This window comes from Lithobates pipiens, unplaced genomic scaffold (genome assembly GCF_037356315.1).
Source record: "Lithobates pipiens isolate NorthernLeopardFrog02 unplaced genomic scaffold, aLitPip1_a1.2 Scaffold_23, whole genome shotgun sequence".
Taxonomy (NCBI): Eukaryota; Metazoa; Chordata; class Amphibia; order Anura; family Ranidae; genus Lithobates; species Lithobates pipiens.
In genome coordinates this window covers 118,126,302-118,147,669 of record NW_027507785.1, presented here as the reverse complement: position 1 = coordinate 118,147,669, position 21,368 = coordinate 118,126,302, and the positions used below count along the sequence as shown (strand labels likewise).

At 45.4% G+C, this 21,368-nt stretch overlaps 1 protein-coding gene across 2 annotated transcripts in view; it reads left to right on the top strand.

The window, feature by feature from the left end:
* The first annotated feature begins 16,538 nt into the window (after nucleotides 1-16,538).
* The window catches only part of CSF2RB (colony stimulating factor 2 receptor subunit beta), a 118,042-nt gene continuing 113,212 nt past the window's right edge, over nucleotides 16,539-21,368 (top strand). The window contains exons 1-2 of one of the 2 annotated variants that reach the window (XM_077452256.1): nucleotides 16,548-16,657; nucleotides 17,651-17,810. In XM_077452256.1, coding sequence (XP_077308382.1) covers nucleotides 17,775-17,810 — 36 coding nt within the window. In that variant the 5' untranslated portion in view covers nucleotides 16,548-16,657; nucleotides 17,651-17,774. Of the gene's footprint in view, nucleotides 16,658-17,650; nucleotides 17,811-21,368 lie in introns of both variants that reach the window. The other variant, XM_077452257.1, reaches the window with a different exon arrangement.

Genomic DNA, 21,368 nt, shown 5'->3' with positions numbered 1-21,368 from the left:
AAATTGCTGAAATGCAAGTTAAAAACTACAATCACAAAGAGCATATTACTCATTCCAGTACTCCCTGACTTCCTTAAACCAGTGCATGCCATTATATTTCACTTCCGTCACTGATAACTAGCAATGACCAAACATAATATTCTTCCTTGTTAGGCTGGGTAAGTGGAATGAGTGCGCTGTGACCTCTGGCAACTGCTCAGTATTGGCAGTAAAGCAGTGCCTAATGGAGTAATGTCATCTTCACTAGCCTGCAGGAATGAGCAAGAAAGCAAGCCATTCTTTTAGCAGGGGTTGATTGTGGATATGTTCCCATGCATTCTCTGAAAGTGACATTGAAATCACATAACTGGAAAGCAAAAGATAATGGAAGCAAGGGATCAGTATATTACAATCAACTCCGGGTAGATAGGGAAGAGGTGGTGAGTATCGATGAGCTTTATAAATCCAAAAAACTTAGGCTGAAAACGTTGCCGGTTCACTGCCAGATGTAAACAAACCTAAAGAAAGAAACAACCTATAAGGCCTTTTTCACACGGGTGTTCCTTCTGTCAGTTTTTCATCCCTCCGTTGACGGAAGAAAAACGGACAGCAATGTATTCCTATAGGAAAACTGATGTAAATAGATGATCCTCCATCTAAATCCTTTATATCTGTGTCAGTTCAGGTCTCTATTTTTGTTCCATTTAAAAAAAATGCAAACGGACCTAAACTGAGGTAAACAGATGTAAATGTCCAATTTTGCATCGCTTTTTGCATTGGTTGTAAGGAGCCAGATGTCAGGGCTGGGCTCAGTCCTTCCTTCTCAAAGCTGGCCGCTCAGCTGTCGGCTAATTGCCAGCTCCTTTCTCTCCACAGTGACTCACCTGTTTATGATATCCTGTTCGTTAATCCTGCCTACCTAAGCCGCCCAAGCCTAGATGATCTCTGCCTTCGCCTTGGTCACACCACTAGAGACGCTCTCCTATGTTCTTGTTAAAGCACTAGGCCTGCAGCAACTGATAAATGCCCCCAAACATGCTTCGGGCCATACCCTCAACCTCATCTTCAAACAAAACATGGATATTAACACACTTGATAACATGCCATTGCCTTGGACTGACCACCACGTGATCAAATTTAAAATAAACATCACTTACCAAGTACCAACAAACTCAACGACAATACACTGGACAAGATCACAGAAGAACGTATACTCACAACTCTTTAAAACTACATTATCCAACAAAATAACGGTGCTAACTCAAAACGACTCAACTGAAGACACACTAAACTCCCTTAACACAGCATTATTACAGACAGCAGACATAGGCGCACCAATACGCAAAGCACCCACCTGCAAAAATAAAACGGGCTGGTTCAATGACGCTCTTACATCACTGAAACAAGAACGCAGAAGAGCTGAAGGAGCATGGAGAAGGAACCCAACAATGGAAAACCACATAAATTACAAATCATTCACCACAAGATACCACAAAGCCATCTTCATAGCAAAAAAAGAACATTTCTCCAACACCATCTCAAAAGCCAAAAGCCACCCTCGAGCACTCTTCAAACTAGTCGCCCAGACTATGAACCCAACCTGTTTAGAGCCTCCAGAAAACGAAACACAAGAATTCTGCAATGAGTTACCTGATTTTTTCATTGACAAAATCACAACCATTCTGGAAATAATTCAGCAGAACATAGCAAATAACCCCACTTGGCCAGAACAAGAAGAAAAAAAACACAAAGTTTGTACAACCACCAAGATTTACACCATTGACACCACCAAAACCATCATCAGAAACCTCAGATATAGCACATCGCCAAACGACATCATTCCCACAAAACTTCTGAAAGAATGTACCGACATCCTGGCACCTATCATGTTATACCCCATAAACCAGTCATTTAAAGAAGGAATTGTCCCGACTTACCTCAAGCAAAGCACAATCAAACCCCTCTTAAAGAAGCCTAACCTCGATCCCTAAGACCCACACTACCGCAGACCTGTCACAAGCCTCAACACCTTCTGCAAAATTATCAAGAAAGCAGTAGTACAATAGCTATAATTCCATCTGGATACCCATAAACTCTTGGACCCACTACAATCTGGTTTCCGCCCTGGCCACAGGACAGAAACTGCACTCCTCAAAATCTGGGATGACACCCTTGAAGCAGCAGACGAAGGAGAATCGTGTCTCCTGGTGCTGCTGGACCTCAATGCAGCATTCAACACAGTAGACCACAAAACCCTACTCACTCGTTTCACAGAAGTAGCTGGAGTTGCAGATTCAGACTTACCCTGGTTTGCATCCTTCCTAGAGAACTGATCTCAGAAAGTGAAACTAGTAACATTCATTTCGGAAGCACAAAAAATTACATACGGAGTCCCTCAAGGATCACTCCTGTCGCCCCTGCTCTTTAACATTTCCGGCCCACTCCTCAAAATCATCAGCAACCAGGATCTATTTTATCAATCCTACGCGGATGACATCCAACTCTACCTACGCATCACCATCAAAAAAGACCAATACCAGGCACTGGAAAACTGTCTCTTATTGATCGACGATTGGATGACGAAGAGCTCCCTTAAACTCAACGGATCCAAAACAGAACTACTCTTCCTTGATTCAAACCGAAACAAAAACCCTGGCATGATATCCACACCACTCACCATCCTCGGACAATCAATCACCCCAGCACTAAAGCCAAAAGCCTCAGGCCGCGTACACACGCGGGGACTGTTCGCCCAACTTTGTCCGTCAAACAGTTTCGGCAAACAGTCCGCTCAAAATTAGCATGGACGGACATGGCCACACACGACGGACGAACAGTTTGCTGAAACCGTGCGCGATGACGTGAACGGCACGTACGACGGGACGAAAAATACGACGTCCTATACACTGCATTATAACTTTCGGCGTGTAAATCCTTTCTGAGCATGCGCGGAACTTTGTTTGACGAACAAGCCTACACACGAGCGGACTGTTCGCTGAAACAAGGTTTCAGCGGACAGTTTTACGGAAATTCCGAAAAACCTTGTTCGTCAAACTGTCCGCTGAAACTGTCCGCTGAAAGCCCACACACGAGCGGACTGTCCGCCCAAACACTGTTCAGCGGACAAAGTTGGGCGAACAGTCCGCCCGTGTGTACGCGGCCTCAGCGTCATCTTTGACTCAAACATGACGATGGATGCAACAATTAGGATCAGTAGTCAACGGATCCCACTACCTTCTTTGCCTACTGTGTAGAATCATCCCCTTCATCTTGGATGGAGATACAGCAGCAGTAGTTGGAACAATCATCAATTCCCGACTCGACTATGCAAATTCCCTCTGCCTAGGACTTCCAAAATACCAAATTTCATGTCTACAAACCATCCAGAACACAGCAGCCAGACTGGTAACTGGAAAAAAGAACCATGGGAATCAATTACCCGTCCCTGAGGACCCTCCATTGGCTAGCCGTGAAGGATTGAGTTACATTCAAGACCCTCTGCCTCACTCACAAATGTACACAAGGAAAAGCCCTGCAATACCTCTGCGACAAAATAAAGCACTACAACCCAGGTCCAATTCTCCGGTGAACTAACCAGAACCTCCTCCACATCCCCAAGACCTATTATAAATTAAAAGGCAAACTAAGGTTCGCAGTCCAAGGACCATGGCTCTACCCACGGACATCCGCTCGGAGGAAAACTATCTGGTCTTCAGGAAGAAGCTCAAGACCCATCTCTTCTGAAAACCCAAATGGACACTGGCATATGCAGTGCTATACAAGTTATTCATTCAAAGACTTGCTTGGCTGACATTCCTTCTGGCTCCAGATCCTGCTTGGTGTTCTACTACGTTCATCTCTGGCTCCCTGGCGTTTTGGCTTGTCTGACTATCCGTTCCGGTTCCTGAACTCTGGCTGTGTTTTGACTATGTTTACTCTGTTTACCCTTTTATTATTATTATTATTATTATTATTAATAAACAAGTGTGATTTAACTGTACTTCTGTCTCAGTCTGATTCATGGTTTCTGACACCGGAACCTGCTAGTGGCTCTACCTTATTATGATGTAATTGACCAAATATGGACATGTCCATTTAAGGTCAGTGATATCACTGGGTGTCCCTGTACTCTTTGTGATGTCATTGACACCACCCATTTTTTTTTTAACCAGAGGGGTGTGTCAGATGGCAGAAGTCAAGTGATGTGGAAGAGCAGTCGTGATGTCGGGTGGCAGGGTTTTTTTTGTGTAGACGGTGGGTGACGTTCATCGTAAATGACGATGGATGTACAAAGGGGGACTTTAAAAAAATGTTTATTAATAAAGACATTGTCAAAAACTGTGTTGTGTGTTTATTTACAATTGAATTTTTTTTCTTAGGTATTTACACTTGTGCGTGCTCAACCTCCCTCCCCCCTCCCTTTCTTGGCCTGCTAGGCTGCATGCTGGGAGTCTGGTATGGGTTTTCGGGGGAGCCCATGCACTTTTTTTTATGTGAAGTCCCCAAATCCATACCAGACCTGAAAGCCCTTGTATGGATTGAGGAGGGACTTCATGGCACTTAAAAAAAAAAAAGTTAATTCTATTTTTATTAATGGCTACAATAATGTATAAAAGAGCATACAAGAACGTGGTTGACCATAGCTGAAAACATTACTCATATAAGACATACCTAACATGCCAATGTTACAACTGGTCATCTTATATTCTATTCTTGCGTCTGTTTACATAATGTAAACCCAATCAGCATGACAGAAAAAAAACAAAAAAAAAACAAAACAGAAGCAAAACATTGACAAACTAAGCCTTCAACTGTGGCCTTATAGCCAGTGAGTCTGCATTGTAGAATTGATAAGGTTTGCTGTATGTTGATATTCAATCTAGCCTAGGTATAATGGTTAATCTAGACTTGTCATAAAGTGTGCACATAAACGACTTAGGAAGTATGGAAGAGAAGAACGAACTATCTTCTGATTATAAGTCAAGGACAACAGTAGCACATTACCTCAAACAGAATCACGGATCAGAGAAATTCACTATAAAAAGGGGGTAACCATTCTAAAAGGAGAGGAAGGATTGGGAAATCAGGAGTAAAGAGGAAAGCAGACAAGAATAAGAGAAAGATAGGGTAAGAACAGGGGCGGACTGACAACTTATGGGCTCCCCGGGCAATAGGAGATTATGGGGCCCCCAGGCAATTAGAGATCATGGGGCCACACAGTAGACACACACACAGTATACACACACACAGTATACACAGACATGCTTCTATTGGCTGAGAAGGTACTGGAGAGGTGGGGCAGCTATAATCTCAGGATTTTTAGACCAAAAGGGTGTCGGTAAGGGACATTTCAGAAACAGATGAAAAAAAAACTTAGATTTTTACATACTGTCACAGGTTTTACTGAGGCTGGCAACCCTGATGGGGCCCCTTAGTGGCCCAGGGCCCTCGGGCAGTGCCCGAGTGGCCGAATGGTCAGTCCGCCCCTGGGTAAGAAGGAAGCACAGGAGATCAGGAGGGGTCACCCTCCAGAGAACAGGCACTGCCAACTATCCCACAGACTAAGAAGCCACTAACTGGAGGCTTGACCAGCAGCTTGTGCCAACTGGGCCACAGTCTGCACGTAACCATCTGTACAGGTAAAATATCTCCATGGCCTCCAACACTCCCTGAAGACTTCCTCAGTAGTATTCAGGGTGGTAGTTACCTCCTCCATACATAAGATATCATTGACTTTAGTGTATCACAGGATCTTAGTCAGGGCTGTGACTGCCTCCAGAGTGAAGGAATGAAAGCTCTAGCTGCCTTCAACAGATGTATAGTGAAAGATTTTTTGTATTTCCGGAAGGGCTTCCCCATCAGGTGCAAGAGACACGCCACTGGATTCCCACATAGATCCACTGATGTCAGATGTTTAACGGTATCCATAACATCAATCCAGAAGGACCCCAAAAGGGGGCACTGCCAGAATATATGGACCATCGTACCTACCACTTGATTACAATGCCAGCACATTTCCGAAACACTGCTATTCATTTTGTGGAGCAAGTACGGTATGTGATACCATCTCAAGAGAATTTAATATATTTTTTGATACTGGTTAGCTAAGGAAGATTTGTGTTCCCATTCATGTATGAATGAAGAGAATGAGTCATCCGAGGGCGTCCCCATATATCCATAGAGCAAAGAGAGTGTGTGTCTGGTCAGTTCCCCATTGCTACAGGTCAAATCAAATGGTGTAAGGGCCCTAGGTGAATAATGGGTCTCCAAAAAAGTGTCTAAGTTAAGTGGTACTCCAACAGTCCGAGGGAGGTTCTGAAATCCTGATTAGGTCAGCCTGGGAAGAAAACCCTCCCTGTGGCCGAAAATCTAGACGGCAGACCTTCCTCTGATGGCCTAATTTCCTCAGGAGTCTGTAAGGGAAACCAGGAGTAAAGTCAGGATTTACTTTGGACCAGTATCAAGGGCGAGGGCAATGAAGAAAGATCTGTTGTACGGAACTGATCTTACTATCCGTAGAGAGAGCCCAGTTAACGCGTGGTTCCGCTTATCCACAAGAAATTGAGATATCAGCCAAGGAGATGATTGGAGAGCAATGGAGGTGTCCTTCATCTCCATAGAGACCCATTGCGTGGAACCCTCATTGCAATTTCAATCCACCTTCCTTGAGAGATGTACCGCTCTATAGTATCTATAGATGTCAGGGAGGCCTATACTCCCACTCCTTTTAGAGAAGGAGAGAAATGATAAACTCAATCTCGGTGGTTTGTGGGACCAGATATGGTAAAAGATTTTGACAAATGCTTCCCCCAAAATCCATACCAAATCCAAAGGTCCTGGTATGTATTGGTTGGGGGGGGGGGGGGGCTCACACCGTTTATTTTTAATTTTTTGGCATGAGGCTCCCCAAAATCCACACCAGATCTGAAGGACCTTTCGGTGAGGAATCCTCCTCTGCCAGCAGGGATGAGTCATGGTTGTAAAAAAAGATGTAAACTGATGTAAACTAAACTGCACTAAAAGCTGGTGTACAAACTGATGTAACCTGAATCTGTTTATTCTTTTTAAACGTGACTGAATTAATGAAGCCCGTGTAAAAGAGGCCTAATGCAGCACAGATCATAGATCCTGCCCCTGGTTACTGAGTTACAGGAGCCAATAAATAAATTCATAAAGAGTGTCTTAGACACCCTTTGGAATCCTGTTGGGATGCTGCACTGAAATTGTTAGCGCTTGCGTGGTTCATGTACAGTGAGGAAAATAATTATTTGATCTTATTTGATGATAGGTAGTTGTTAGGGATTGCAGGATTGGTTCAGCAGAACGTTTGGAGAAGTTTGAAGATGGCGGACGTAGAGCAGATGCTAGCGCGCCTTCGGGCGGAAGCGTGCCCACAGGTGGTTAGAGGAGACATTGCGGAAGGTGTTCAGGATGCTGGCGGAGGATACCGAACCGAGGGGGGAGAGGCGGCGGGAGCTCGCCCCCCAGGCCGCGGCACCAGGAGGGAGTCAGTTGCGGGCTCCATTGGGCCTGCCAGCAAAACAGGCGGCTAGGATTGGGAGGGGCAGATGGACCAGCACGGTCAGGCGAATGGCCATGGCAGCTGGGCTAAGCACGCAGGAGGGATCACTAGGCAGGAACAAGCGGAGGCAGGCCTCACCCATCGCGGTGCTTCTGTGAGTACTGGGCAACAGCGGGGGAAATCTGATGTTGCGTTGGCTGGGCCTTTTACTCCCACAGCCAGGCCACCCCCGGGACTGAAGCAGCCAGCCAGAGAGAGTCACAGGAGAGAGAGGCACATAGCGGGGCTGAGGTGGAACGCACTGGCCCACGCAAATCAACAAGAAATCTGAGGATGGGTATGCAGCAAAGAGGAGTGAGCGCGCAGCTGCTGGTCCCTCGAAATCCAGAGCGGTTCGGCCTGGAGGGCTGTCGGAAGAGGAGGAAGGGTTGTCTGGTCTGAGTTCGGAGAGAGAATTGACGAGGTCCAAGGATGAGGTACCCGTGAGGCAAGCTCCATCAGGGGAGGCGAGACATCAACATGGTTTGCACATGGTGCTTTGAGGGGTCACAGACCTCCAAAGCATCCTCCCAATGTTGAGGGCATGTGGCCTGGTACGGTTCAGGAGGGGGGGCGCTCTCTCATCTCCCCTCTTTTTAGGGGGACCCCCACGTCAAATTTTTTTTTAAATTTGACACGGGGTTCCCCGTAATATCCATACTAGACCTGAAGAGCCTGGTAATTGAATTTAGGGGAACCCCCACGCTTTTTTTTTTCTTTTTTTTTATCAATGAATGAATTGTCGGCTAATACAGAGAACACTCATTGAGTGTTCTCTGTATTAAGGGAGCCGACAATATAGCCGCAAGTGATTTTAAAAGACTTTTTTTCCTGCAGAAATGACACTTTGTGCAGAGACAGTTCTAAGCACGGGAAACATGCGCCCCTTCACAGGCATACTATAGACACCCCCCAGGTACGAAATTTAAAGGAATATTACACTTTTATTGTTTTACTTTAATCATTATTAAAATCACTGCTCCTGAAAAAACAGACATTTTTAAAACTTTTTTTTGCATTGATCCATGTCCCCTGGGGCAGGACCCAGGTCCCCAAACACATTTTAGGACAGTAACTTGCATATTAGCTTTTAAAATTAGCACTTTATATTTCTCCCATATACTTGTACAGGGTGTTCCGGCTTTTCGAATTTGCCGCGAACAGCCCAAATTGTTCAATGTTCGCTGAACAGGCGAACAGGCAATGTTCGAGTCGAACATGAGTTTGACTCGAACTCGAAGCTCATCCCTATTCCTGAGCAACCTGGACAGTAACAAATATGGTATAACCTTCAGTGAGAAATGGAATGATCACAAGATTGAGTACCTAGACTTGGAAATCTTTAAAAAGGAAGATAATACAAGGACCTTTTTTAAAGCAGCAGACAGAAATGGTTATATACCAATTTCTAGCTGCCATCACCCCGAGTGGAAGGGGAACATTCCGAAAGGACAGTTATTAAGACTTTGAAGAAATTGTGACACACTGGAAGATTTTTCCATACAAGCTGATAGGCTAATAATGCAATTTGTGGAGAAAGGTTACAAACAAGAATTCCTAACAGGACTATTGAAGGATATAGGGAATATAGACAGGAAAACCCTGTAACAAATCAAAAAAGGAAGTAACAAAAATGGATATGGCCTTTATCACAGGGTATAATACACAATATCAGGATGTTGAAAAAATTGTAAAAAAATATTGGCCTATCCTACAGGAAGACAAAGTTCTATCCAAGATCCTCCCAAAAAAGCCCTGTTTCGTGTATAGAAGAGCTCCTACTCTTCGCAACCATCTGGTGCACAATGTGATTGACCCACCTAAGTCAATAAAAATCTTCAGTGAGCTGAAAGGATTCTATAAGCGCCAAAGCTGTCTACCATGTACGGTTAGTAAACCTCAACCCCGTAAAAAAGAAATCTTTAAATCTAGGACAGACCACAAAGAATACAAAATATGAGAGCTAATTACCTGCCGAAGCACACATGTAACATATGTAATTGAATGTCCATGCAATTTACAGTATGTGGGAAGAACAACCCGGCCCTTATATGTATGCATACAAAAGCATATCAATAACATCAAGAAGGGATTTCCGAAACACAATCTATCCCGCCACTTCAATGAATTTCATCATAGAGACCCTTCAGGTCTGATATTTTACGGGATAGACTGTATAAAACATAATTGGAGAGGAGGAAATATGACCACCCTCATATTCCAAAATTAAACAGCCTGGATATATTGATTGGGGTCCCTCACCCCTAGATGCCTGAATCTCGATATAGATTTAAATTGCTTTATAGCTAACCTCTAATGACATTGCGTGGGGTTACATATACAGTAATTTATGTGAGACATGATTAGAGATGGCACTGAAAATAAATAATTCCCCATCTATTGAAAATAAATAATTCCCTATTTATAAAATACTACAAATATTGGTTTAAAGTACCTTTTTGTCTCTGTAAACCTGTGGCTTAAGCTAGGGGAATAAATGTTAGTGGGTATAAGGACTGAGTGGCTTAGAGATAGGGATGAGCTTCGTGTTCGAGTCGAACATACGTTCGACTCGAACATCGGCTGTTCGTCCGTTCGGCGAATTCCGAACGTTATGGGCCGTTCGCGCCAAATTCGTGTGGCGCTCACGGCCCACAATGCACTGCGTCATCACAGTGCATTGCTGGCTCATGATTGGCCAAGCATGCACTGTGACCCCGCATGCTTGGCCAATCACAGCGCCAGCAGCGAGGAGAGCCATGATTGGCCACAGGCAGGATGCCTGTGGCCAATCATAGCTCAGGCTGTGTAGTACACGCCCCACACTATATAAGGCCGCCAGCGCGGCAGCTTAGTGTAGTGTGTTGGCGTCTGAAGCAGTTAGTGGGTGTTCTGTGTACCTTCAACACAGTACACACCGATCGTTATCGGCCGATTTTCGATCTTGCTCTTCTGTAGTGGTTGTTGTCTGCTTGCCCTGACTGCAGTATACACCGCTATATTCACCTCACCTATATAGCTAGTGATCTATCTTTTATAATAGAGCTTGCAGTCAGTAGTGTTAGGAGCTTGTGCGTGCTGTCTGCGTGCTCTGTACCCAGTACACACCGCTATATCCACCTACATAGCTCTTCTCTATTTGATCCCACTTGCCATCTGCAGGAGTTATTGGAAGTTGTGTGTGCCTCCAGCACAGCACAGTATACATCTGTATATACCCCTTTATCTCTGGTGTTCTATAAAAAAGGCATCTGCAGGAGTTAGTGGGTTTTTTGTGCCTCCAGCACAATATACACCTGTATCTACCCTTTATTGCTGTTCTCTAATAGAGGCATCTGCAGGGCTTAGTGGGTGTTGTGTGACTCAATTACAGTATACCCCTTTATCTCTGGTGTTCTATAATAAAGGCATCTGCAGGAGTTAGTGGGTGTTGTGTGACTCCAGCACAATATACACCTGTATCTACCGTTTATTGCTGTTCTCTAATAGAGCCATCTGCAGGGCTTAGTGGGTGTTGTGTGACTCCATTACACTGCTGTTTTACCCAACTCCCTTCAGGCCATTACCATGTCTGGAAGGCCAGCAAGGAGAGGCAGACAAGCGCGAGCCGATAAAAGAGGGCAAGCAGGCTCTGTGTCTAGAGACAACAGTGCTGGTCGTGGACGCGGTGCATTGTCATCAGCACGTGGCCATGGGACACGCTTGTCCTTCTTTTCAGCAGCTGGACATGTTGAACCGCAACATGCGAACGACTTGGTAGAGTGGATGACCAAGCCCTCTTCATCCTCCTCATCCTCTCTCACCCAGTCTCAGGGTACTAGCAAAGCAGCTGCCAACGCATCGTCTTCCCTCCTCTCAATGTCATCATCAGTGACTCCTTCCCTAGACCCACCACGTCCTCCTGAGGAGTCTCCTGAACTCTTTGAGCACAGTGTTGGGTACATGCTCCAGGAGGATGCCCAGTGTTTTGTAGGCTCTGATGATGACACTCAGCTAGAGGAAGGCAGTAGCGTGAGCGCAGAGAGAGGGGATGCTCAAGAAGGACAGCAATCTGGCAGTCATGTTCCACAAGCTGCAGCATACTGCCAGATTTGCTACAGCGATGAAGAGGGAGGGGATGATGAGGGCACTGACTCCACGTGGGTGCCTGGTAGGAGAGAGGAGGAGGAGGAGACACATGTCCAACGAGGCAGGATGCCCTCCGGGGGCCAGCTTAGGGGCAGCACACTGACTGAATCACACTGCAGAGCTCTGCCTGTGCAGGGCGCTGCCTCTGCGCGTTATTCTAAAAGTTCTTTTTGAGACGAGTGCATCAGATCTCACCGCTGCTATTTGCAACATATGTCTCAAGCGTATCTCGCGTGGCCAAAACATCAGCCGCTTGGGCACCACATGCTTGACCAGACATATGTTGACCTGCCATGCAGCTCGTTGGCAAGCGTACCTCAAAGACCCACATCAAAGAACAAAGCGGACCTCTCCTTGCTCCTCATCAGCTGGCATCTCCAACCCCACTAGACCTTCAGTCCTCTCTGAAACCTGCTCCGAGAGGAATGAAGGTGTAGAATTAGGTGTGTCACAGCCAAGTGCTTCCGGGCACTCTGCTAGCAGTACACCCACGTCCGATTATAGCAGGCAAATGTCCCTGCCCCAGCTGCTGGACCGGCGAAAGAAGTTCACTCCCAGCCATCCACATGCCCAGCGGTTGAATGCTAGCTTGGCTAAATTGCTAGCAATTCAACTGCTGCCTTTTCAGTTGGTAGACTCAGCCCCCTTCCGTGAGTTTGTACAATGTGCGGTTCCTCAGTGGCAGATCCCCAAACGCCACTTTTTCTCACGGAAGGCGATTTCGGCTCTCTACCAGCATGTGGAAGGCAATGTCCTTGCCTCGCTGGACAGGGCGGTCAGCGGTAAGGTGCATATTACCGCTGACTCATGGTCCAGCAGGCATGGACAGGGACGTTACCTGTCTTTCACGGCCCATTGGGTCACTCTTCTGGCAGCTGGGAAGGATGCAAGACAAGGTGCAGTAGTGTTGGAGGTTGTTCCGCCACCACGCCTCCAAAATGCTACTATTGGTTGTAACACACCTCTCTCCTCCACCCCCTCCTCTTCTTCTTCCTCCATGGCCTCTTCCAGTGCTCTGTCCTCAGAACCAGCGGTGCTCCGTAGGCGTTCCAGGGGCTACGCAAGTACGCAGGCAAAACGATGCCATGCCGTGCTTGCGCTGGTTTGTTTGGGGGACAGGAGCCACACTGGGGCAGATGTTTTGTCAGCTCTGCAGGGGCAGGCCGAGAGGTGGTTGACGAAAACGCCAGCTTAAGCCAGGAATGGTGGTTTGTGACAATGGCACCAACCTCCTCTCCGCCCTCCGACAGGGACAACTGACCCATGTGCCCTGTGTAGCTCACGTCCTTAACCTGGTGGTGCAGCGGTTCTTGGGCAGGTACCCCGGCTTACAGGATGTCCTGAAGCAGGCCAGGAAAGTCTGTGTGCATTTCCACCGATCATTTAATGCCTGTGCTCGGCTGGCTGAGCTCCAAAAGGAGTTGAACCTGCCCAAGAACCGCCTTATATGTGACATGCCCACCAGGTGGAACTCAACTTTGGCCATGCTGCAGCGGCTGCACACACAGCAGAGGGCCATCAATGAGTACCTGTGCGACTACGGCACCAGGACAGGGTCAGGGGAGCTAGGTTTTTTCTCACCACGCCAGTGGGGCATGATCAGGGATGCATGCACTGTCCTGTCACCATTTGAGGAGGCCACAAGGATGGTGAGCAGTGACAGTGCATGCATCAGTGACACTGTACCTCTTGTCCACCTCTTGTAGCATACGCTGCGTGGAATAATGGACAGGGCACTTGAGGCAGAACAGAGGCAGGAAGAGGAGGACTTCCTTGCCTCTCAAGGCCCCCTTTATCCAGACAGTGTTCCTGCTGTGCCACCCATCACACAGGAAGAGGATGAGTAGGAGGAAGAGGAGGAGGAGGATGATTGTGTCAGCATGGAGGTGGAGGCTGGCACTCAGCATCAGATGCAGAAGTCTTGTAGGGATGATTTACAGTCCCAAGAAACACGTGGACTTGTACGTGGCTGGGAGGAGGTAGCTGCGGATCATGTTGCCCTTAGTGACCCAGAGGACTCCGGACCGAATGCCTCAGCTAACCTACGCTGCATGGCCTCCCTGATCCTGCAAAGCCTCCTCGTATTCTTCGGATCAAGGAGAGGGACCATTACTGGCTGGCCACACTCCTTGATCCACGGTACAATGGTAAGGTTGCCGACCTTATCTTGCCATCGCAGAGGGAGCAGAGGATGAGACATCTCCGGGAGGCCTTGCAGAAAGGTCTGTGCAACGCGTTCCCAGAGACTGGGAGGTTACAAACTCCTGGTCCTGGACAACGTGTTGCTGAGGCATCGGTCAGAAGGAGCGGTGGAGAAGGTGGCTGTCTGACTGATGCTTTCAGACAATTTTTTAGTCCGCAGCCCCAAGGTATGATCGGTTCCAGCAACTATCGCCAGCGTCTGATTTACATGGTGCAGGAATACCTAGGGGCATGGTCAGACTTGGACACCTTTCCCACAGAAAATCCTCTGGCTTACTGGGTCTTGAGGATGGAGCTTTCACAGTATGCAATTGAGCTACTGGCCTGTCCTGCATCCAGCGTTCTTTCGGAACGCACGTTCAGTGCTGCTGGTGGCTTTGTTACCGATCACAGGGTGCGCCTGTCCACCGAATCAGTTGATCGACTGACCTTCATCAAGATGAATCAGTCTTGGATCACCCACAGCTACCAAGCACCTGAAGCTGATGTAACCGAATAATTTTTTTTGAAATATCACATCCCTTCAAGACTGCCTGTGTTGATGCTGAGTGACTGTCCTGTTATGTTGATTGTCTATCCTCTTCCTCCTCCGCTGATATGTTGGAAGAACATTTCTGGTTCTGGGTGATGCCTAAGGCCCAATTTTTCTGCCCCTGTTTAACAGGGGCGTTTAAGTACAATTTTTGATGCAATGCTTTGCAGCAGGGCTAATTCCTGCAATAAAACTAGAGTATATGGGAGAGGTTGCAGTGTGGTGGCACCAGCACCAGTGCCTAAGGCCCAATTTTTCTGCCCCTGTTTAACAGGGGCGTTTAATTACAATTTTTAATGCAATGCTTTGCAGCAGGGCTAATTCCTGCAATAAAACTAGAGTATATGGGAGAGGTTGCAGTGTGGTGGCACCAGCACCAGTGCTTAAGGCCCAATTTTTCTGCCCCTGTTTAACAGGGGCGTTTAATTACAATTTTTAATGCAATGCTTTGCAGCAGGGCTAATTCCTGCAATAAAACTAGAGTATATGGGAGAGGTTGCAGTGTGGTGGCACCAGCACCAGTGCCTAAGGCCCAATTTTTCTGCCCCTGTTTAACAGGGACTAGTAATTACAATTCTTGATATAATATTTCACAGGAGGGCCCGTTCCTGTGCCCACCCAGAGTAACTGTGAGGACTTATAGTGTTGTGGCACCAGCACCACAACCACCAAAGGTCAATTTTTCTACCACTGTTCAACAATGGCATGTAATTACAATTCTTGATATAATCATTCACAGCAGGGCGCTCCAACGCCCACCAAGAGTCACTTTGAGGGCTTACAATGTTGTGGCAAAACCAACACCTTGTTCCGCCATTTCTGCAGAGCATATAGGGCAGGCCCCTACTTTCAAACATCCAACTTACAAACATCTCCTACTTGCAAACGGAAGGAGACAACAGCAAGTGAGATGAAAAAAGATGGACGACAAAACAAATTATACAGGGGTGATAACCCTTCCCTATGTTTTCCAAAAAGCTTAAAAATAGTTTTTTTGACTGGAGCTACACTTTAAAAATGTACCAGTTGAAAATTACAAACAGATTCAACTTAACACAACAAACCTACACAGTCCCTGTCTTGTTTGCACCGCCTGTATACTGCTGTTCTGAGTATATAGGGCCTGGGGGCCACACGCATTTCCTTTTTTTAATATGGGTACAGGGTTCCCCTTAATATGCGTACAAGACCCAAATAGGCTGGTAATGGGCAGGGAGGGCTACCCATGCCATTTTTCTCAATGATTTTCAACCATATTGCAGGAATCAGATATAACATTAAAACCGCAAGCAGTTTTAAATTGTGTTATTTCCGTTTAATGTCATTTTGTGCAGGGACTGTTCTAAACACGAGAAACACGTGGCACTTCACAGGCATACTACAGACACCCCCTAAGCACCATATTTAAAGGAATATTTTTTTTCACTTTAATCGTCATTAAAATCAGTGCTCCCGCCAAAACGGACATTTTTAAAAACATTTTAGGCATTGACCCATGTCCCCTGGGGCAGGAGCCAGGTCCCCAAACCCTTTTTAGGACAGTATCTTGCATATTGGCCGTTAAAATTAGCACTTTTAATTTCGAACGTTCGAGTCCCATAGACTTCAATGGGGTTCTAAAGTTCGTTCGAATTTGGGGTCCGTTCGAAAGTTCTGGTGCGAACCGAACCGGGGGTGTTCGGCTCATCCCTACTAAGAGACGTAGATCCCTTCCCCATCTTAATATGGGGGGTGATGCCTTATAGATACATATTGCCCCCCCCTTCCCCATTCTTTATATTGTTTTCACTTTATATCCTTTATATATTTCTCCCACTTGTTTCCAATTTTTAAAAATTTCTATTTTCTCCATTGTTTTCATCTTTCCCTCTTTTTATAATCTTCAATTCAATCTTCAATTTATATGGTAATTTCTCCCTTCTCAATTTGTGTTTATGGGGTATTTAGATCCAAGACATTACTAACAACAACTATCCCTTTTATCTCTAAAAAGGGCAATGAGGCTATTAAGCCCGTTAATGGAATGTACCATTTGGAAGTTCCCATGTTTATTTATTACAACATGTGCACATGTGGACACAAAGCCACTTCTCTATTCCCAGAAAGGGTTACAACATACAGGAAAAGAGTCAGACACATCTTTCTCACACATAGAGAAGCACTCACAGATATTGGGTGGATGCAGTATTTAGTAGTGATATTTCATTTACATGGAGGCAGTCAATGAAGGACCCAGGACCTTGAGATGAAAACAGGTAACAAGAAAACAATGTGTAGATGAGATAGCTGTGAGACAATATAATGGATAAAAGAAATTGTCAGTCTTTAGAGGAGGCAGAAAGTCACTTATTCTTTCCCTACACTAACGTCCCTATAAAACTGGCAAGTTGTCACTTCAAAATGGCTTCATCGACTGCATGAGGATAATATGTTCTTCACAGAAAATAAGAATTGTTCCATAACTAGTTCATGCAGGACTTCATGTCTATATTGCAAGTAGGACAGAATAATTGGGTCTCTATTTATAAAGGTTTTCAGATAAGATTTACACAATTTTCACCCGGAATTTATACAGTTTTTCAACTACACCCATGTGGAAAAATATGTAAATCCTGGGTGATTGTATGTATGAATGAAAGTTGTATGAATGTAAAGTTTTAACAGGCACTTTAGGAAAATAATTTTAATTAATATGTTGGGATTGTGGAGATGATGTTTTGCTAAAACAGCCCTCGTGACATTTTGGGACTTCAGTGATGAGATTTCTTTGTAGAGTTTCCAGATCTACCACTTCAGTCATGAAGTCTCATTACTCTTGTTGCCACAATTCTGCTGTGATGCCTGTACCCTAGCGTAAAATCCAATGACGGGAAAAGAGAGATTACATATAAAAGTCTAAGTACAGTAGGTGGTTAGAACAGGAAACCCAAGTTCAGAGATTTCTCAGACAAGATAAATGTGTGATTTTGCTGCCAGTGTTCATTTAAAACTAAATGGATGGATTTCTAGTATGGATCTGTAATGTATTATTACCATGAGTGGGATATATTAACGTATATACATATTACTTTAATAATATAATGAGTCTTTATCATACTGGGGGCTACTTGTTGAAGCCTAAAGCCCAACTCCAGGTATATAAAAAATCCCCTCCTGCAGTGGGCCCCCCTTCCCCTCACTGCAAGGGTTAAATGCTCATTATGTTTAGGGGTAGAGGATTAAGAAGAAATACTTCCTCACTTCTGCAGGGTTCCTCCAGCATTGCGACTGATTCCCCACTGCTGTTCTGTAAGCTGAGAATGACTGTGGTCGCACTACAGCCTCCTCAATGATACAGAGACTTTGCCCACAGACCAGAGCTTCAAGCAGAGAATGTACACCATGGGTATGGCTGCAGCAAAGAGGCAGGTAAGTAGTACAGGCAGTACTGTACCTTACTAGACATAAGTAGCATTTAACCTTCACAGTGTGGGGGGGGGCTCACTGCAAGAGTAAATTTTTGATATTCCTGGAGCTTTAAAGGAGAAGTATAGCCAAAGCTTGTTTGGCTGGGCTCCTATGGATCACAGAAGTGCAATTCGTTTTGCACTCCTGTGACCCATTTTCAGCAGAGAGCGTTCTGAAGTCTGCTGTCTGCTGGCATCACTGATATCCAGGGCTTTTTTCAGCAGTAACACAGGGGAATGCGTTTCCGGCACCTCGAGCATTGAATGCATGTAATAGCATATGGTGTGGGGTATGCTACAGGGTCTATTGATGTTGGCTGCTGGGGGATCTATTGTCACTGGTGGGGATCTGATTTTGTGTGAGGGTCTATTGTTGCTGATGGGGAATCTATTGTTGCTGGAGGGGGTCTTATGTTGCTCAAAGGGATTTACTGTTGAGGAAGAGGTCTATTTTTACTGGCTGCTGGAGGATCTATTGATGCAGGCTTCTGGGAGATCAGTTGTTGTGGGTGGTTCACTGTTGCTGCTCTAATCAGGTGCTTAAAAAAAACCCTGCCCACCCCCGCCATAGGAATTCATGCCCCTGGGAATTCTGAAAGGGGTCGGCACATGGATAGGGGGTCGGTGGCAGGGACAGGGGGGGTGGCGCCCATGCGCCCTCAATGCATGGGCCACCACTGGGTTTTACGCACTGCTTCTGGGTTTTTAGTAGTTTGTAGTAGGGGATCTCTCTTTCCACTGTCTGGTGGCACCTGCCATGCAGTTCCTGGGTTCGTTGATGGGAGTGGTGGCACACACAGGGGAAAGACCGACCATTACAGAGATGTGTGGGGCCGTTCAAGCAGCTGTATAGGCCCTCAATTGCTTCCATCTGACAGCCAATAGTCAGCTTGTCAGATTTACACACATTACCAGCTGCTATGGCAGTCAGAAGTGTTCATAAAACAACTCTCCTGCTGCCAACTTGCCAACTGTCAAGGGTTAAATGTAGACCAGCATCATCCACAACTAGAAATGTGCAGAACAAAAACATTTGTTGCGATTCCTTAATTAAATAATTTAATTTAATTTGTTTTAGGAATTCATTCAGTTTCGTTTTGTTTACTCGTTTTCAAATTTGCTTTGAATTTTCTGAATTTGATCTAATTAAAAGGGGTTGTAAAACCTCCCAGTTTTTCACCTCAATGCATTCTATGCATTGAGGTGAAAAACCTATTGTAGTGCACAAGCCCCCCCCCCCCCCTTTACTCACCCGAGCACGTTTTTTCCCACACCGGAGACGTGCACACCCTCTCTGGCTGGTGTCTCGGCTCTTGATTGGATCTGTTGATAGCAGCGCAGCTCCCACTGTTGCTAATCAAATCCAATGACGTGGGCGCCGGGGGGGGGGGGTGCCTATTCCTGCTGTCTGTGTCTATGGACGCAGCAACAGGACATAGGAGCATGCCTGCATGGGTGCCCCAAAGGAGCGCGCTTCTCCGATGAGTCACTCAATGCGTGGAGGACCAAGGAGCGCCGCGGAGGGATGCCAGAAGAGGAGGATCTGGGCCACTCTGTGCAAAACCAACTGCACAGAGAAGGTAAGTATAACATGTTTGTTATTTTAAAAGCAAAAAAGGGAACCTTTAGGCTCCGTTCACACCTACTTTTTTTGTACAGGTCAAAAGTTCACCAATGTACAAGAATGAAAAACACCTGTAATCTGCCTGTAATCTGCTTTAGGTGACAGAATGCTCAGATGTGAACAGGGGCCATTGAAATGAATGGAATTTGTATTTTTTAGAACCGAGGCTTAGAGCAAAAAAATGTCCAAAATCTCCTAGGTGTGAACAAAGCCTTACATACAATGTCCGACAACAAATGTTCGATGTGAGCTTGTTGTCGGAAATTCCGACCATGTGTAGGCTCCATCAGACATTTGCTGTCGGAATTTCCGATAACAAAAATTTGAGAGCTGGATCTCAAATTTTCCGACAACAAATCCGTTGTTGGAAATTCAGATCGTATGTACACAATTCCGATGCACAAAAGTCCATGCAAGCTTGGAATCAAGCAGAAGAGCCACACTGGCTATTGAACTTCCTTTTTCTCGGCCCGTCGTACATGTTGTATGTCAGTATGTTCTTGGTGATCACAATTTCCAACAACATATGTGTGACCGTGTGTATGCAGGACAAGTTTGAGCCAACATCCGTCGGAAATAAATCCAGGATTTTGTTGTCGGAATGTCTGATCGTGTGTACGTGGCATTAGTGTCCCTTTGACTCAATTCAACCAAATTCAGAAAATTCAAGTCAGCATTCAAATTCTATTTTTTCTTTTTTGATTCAAATGGAGCTTTCACATTTTTTTCAAATCTAAGAATTGCAATGTGTTTACATTTTATATTTGTTTCCAAATTTGAATCAAATTGACTTAAAATTTTGTTATTTCGGACAATTTAGTTTCATTATTTCAGATGATTCGTTTACATTCGTTACTATTGTAATTCAGAATTCAGATAAATCCGAATTTCCAAATAATGAAAAATTTGTCAGATTTTTTATTCGGAACAAAACAAATTGCAGATGTCTATCCACAACAGCCATACCCAGTTGGAAGCACATTCAGAGTGATCTCTGCAGCAGGAAAGTCTGTGTTTCAATGGGATATGATCTTTTAATTTGTATCCCCATCAGCTCACATCACCTCCTTACCCCTTGGCATCTGCTGTGGTAGGCACTGATATTTGGCCTGGCAGCTCACACCAACACCCCCCTGCCCCTCCAACCCCCACTCTGTTGACCAGAGGGACTGCATTTGGAGTTACAGTTGACAGCTCCTTGTCCAGGCACCACCCTTTACCATGCCTAATCATTTCATTTACCACTGCAGTCAACTTCTTAACACCACTCCTGAAAATTGCCCATCACTGTGACTTTATGCCACCCTCCCATGCACTCTTACTACTGCTTCTGACTCCCCCCTCCCCCATTGCCACCTATACACCAATGCTTTCACCACCTCGCCACCTATCCTCCACATCTGTACTATCTACACCCTTCCTCAGCACTCGTTGCCTCTATACCAATGTAAACTTCTCTGTTCACCACTGCAGGAATGCACCCTTTCTTGTTCAGTCTCTTTAATGAACAGGCCCACTTTTCCTATGTTGGTATATATATATATATGTAAGGACCCTGTCTTAAAGCAAAGGATTGCTCCCTAAACTCAAAACAGAAATTGAATATGTTGCAGCCTTACAATTCTTAGATGTGGTGGTGGCTGCATTTGTTTTATTTTCACATGGTGATTTGACCAATAACAGACTTCCTTTCTTAGGCTGGAGTGTCACTATTCCAAATTTAGTGTTGTAGCTTGACTGTCAGTCAGCCTGAATTGTTATTGTTTCTGTGCTTGTTGGGTCTCCTTGGGTTCTGGCTAGGGATGAGCTTCAAGTTCGAGTCAAACTCATATTCGACTCGAACATTGCCTGTTTGCCTGTTCAGCGAACAGTGAACAATTTGGGCTGTTTGCGGCA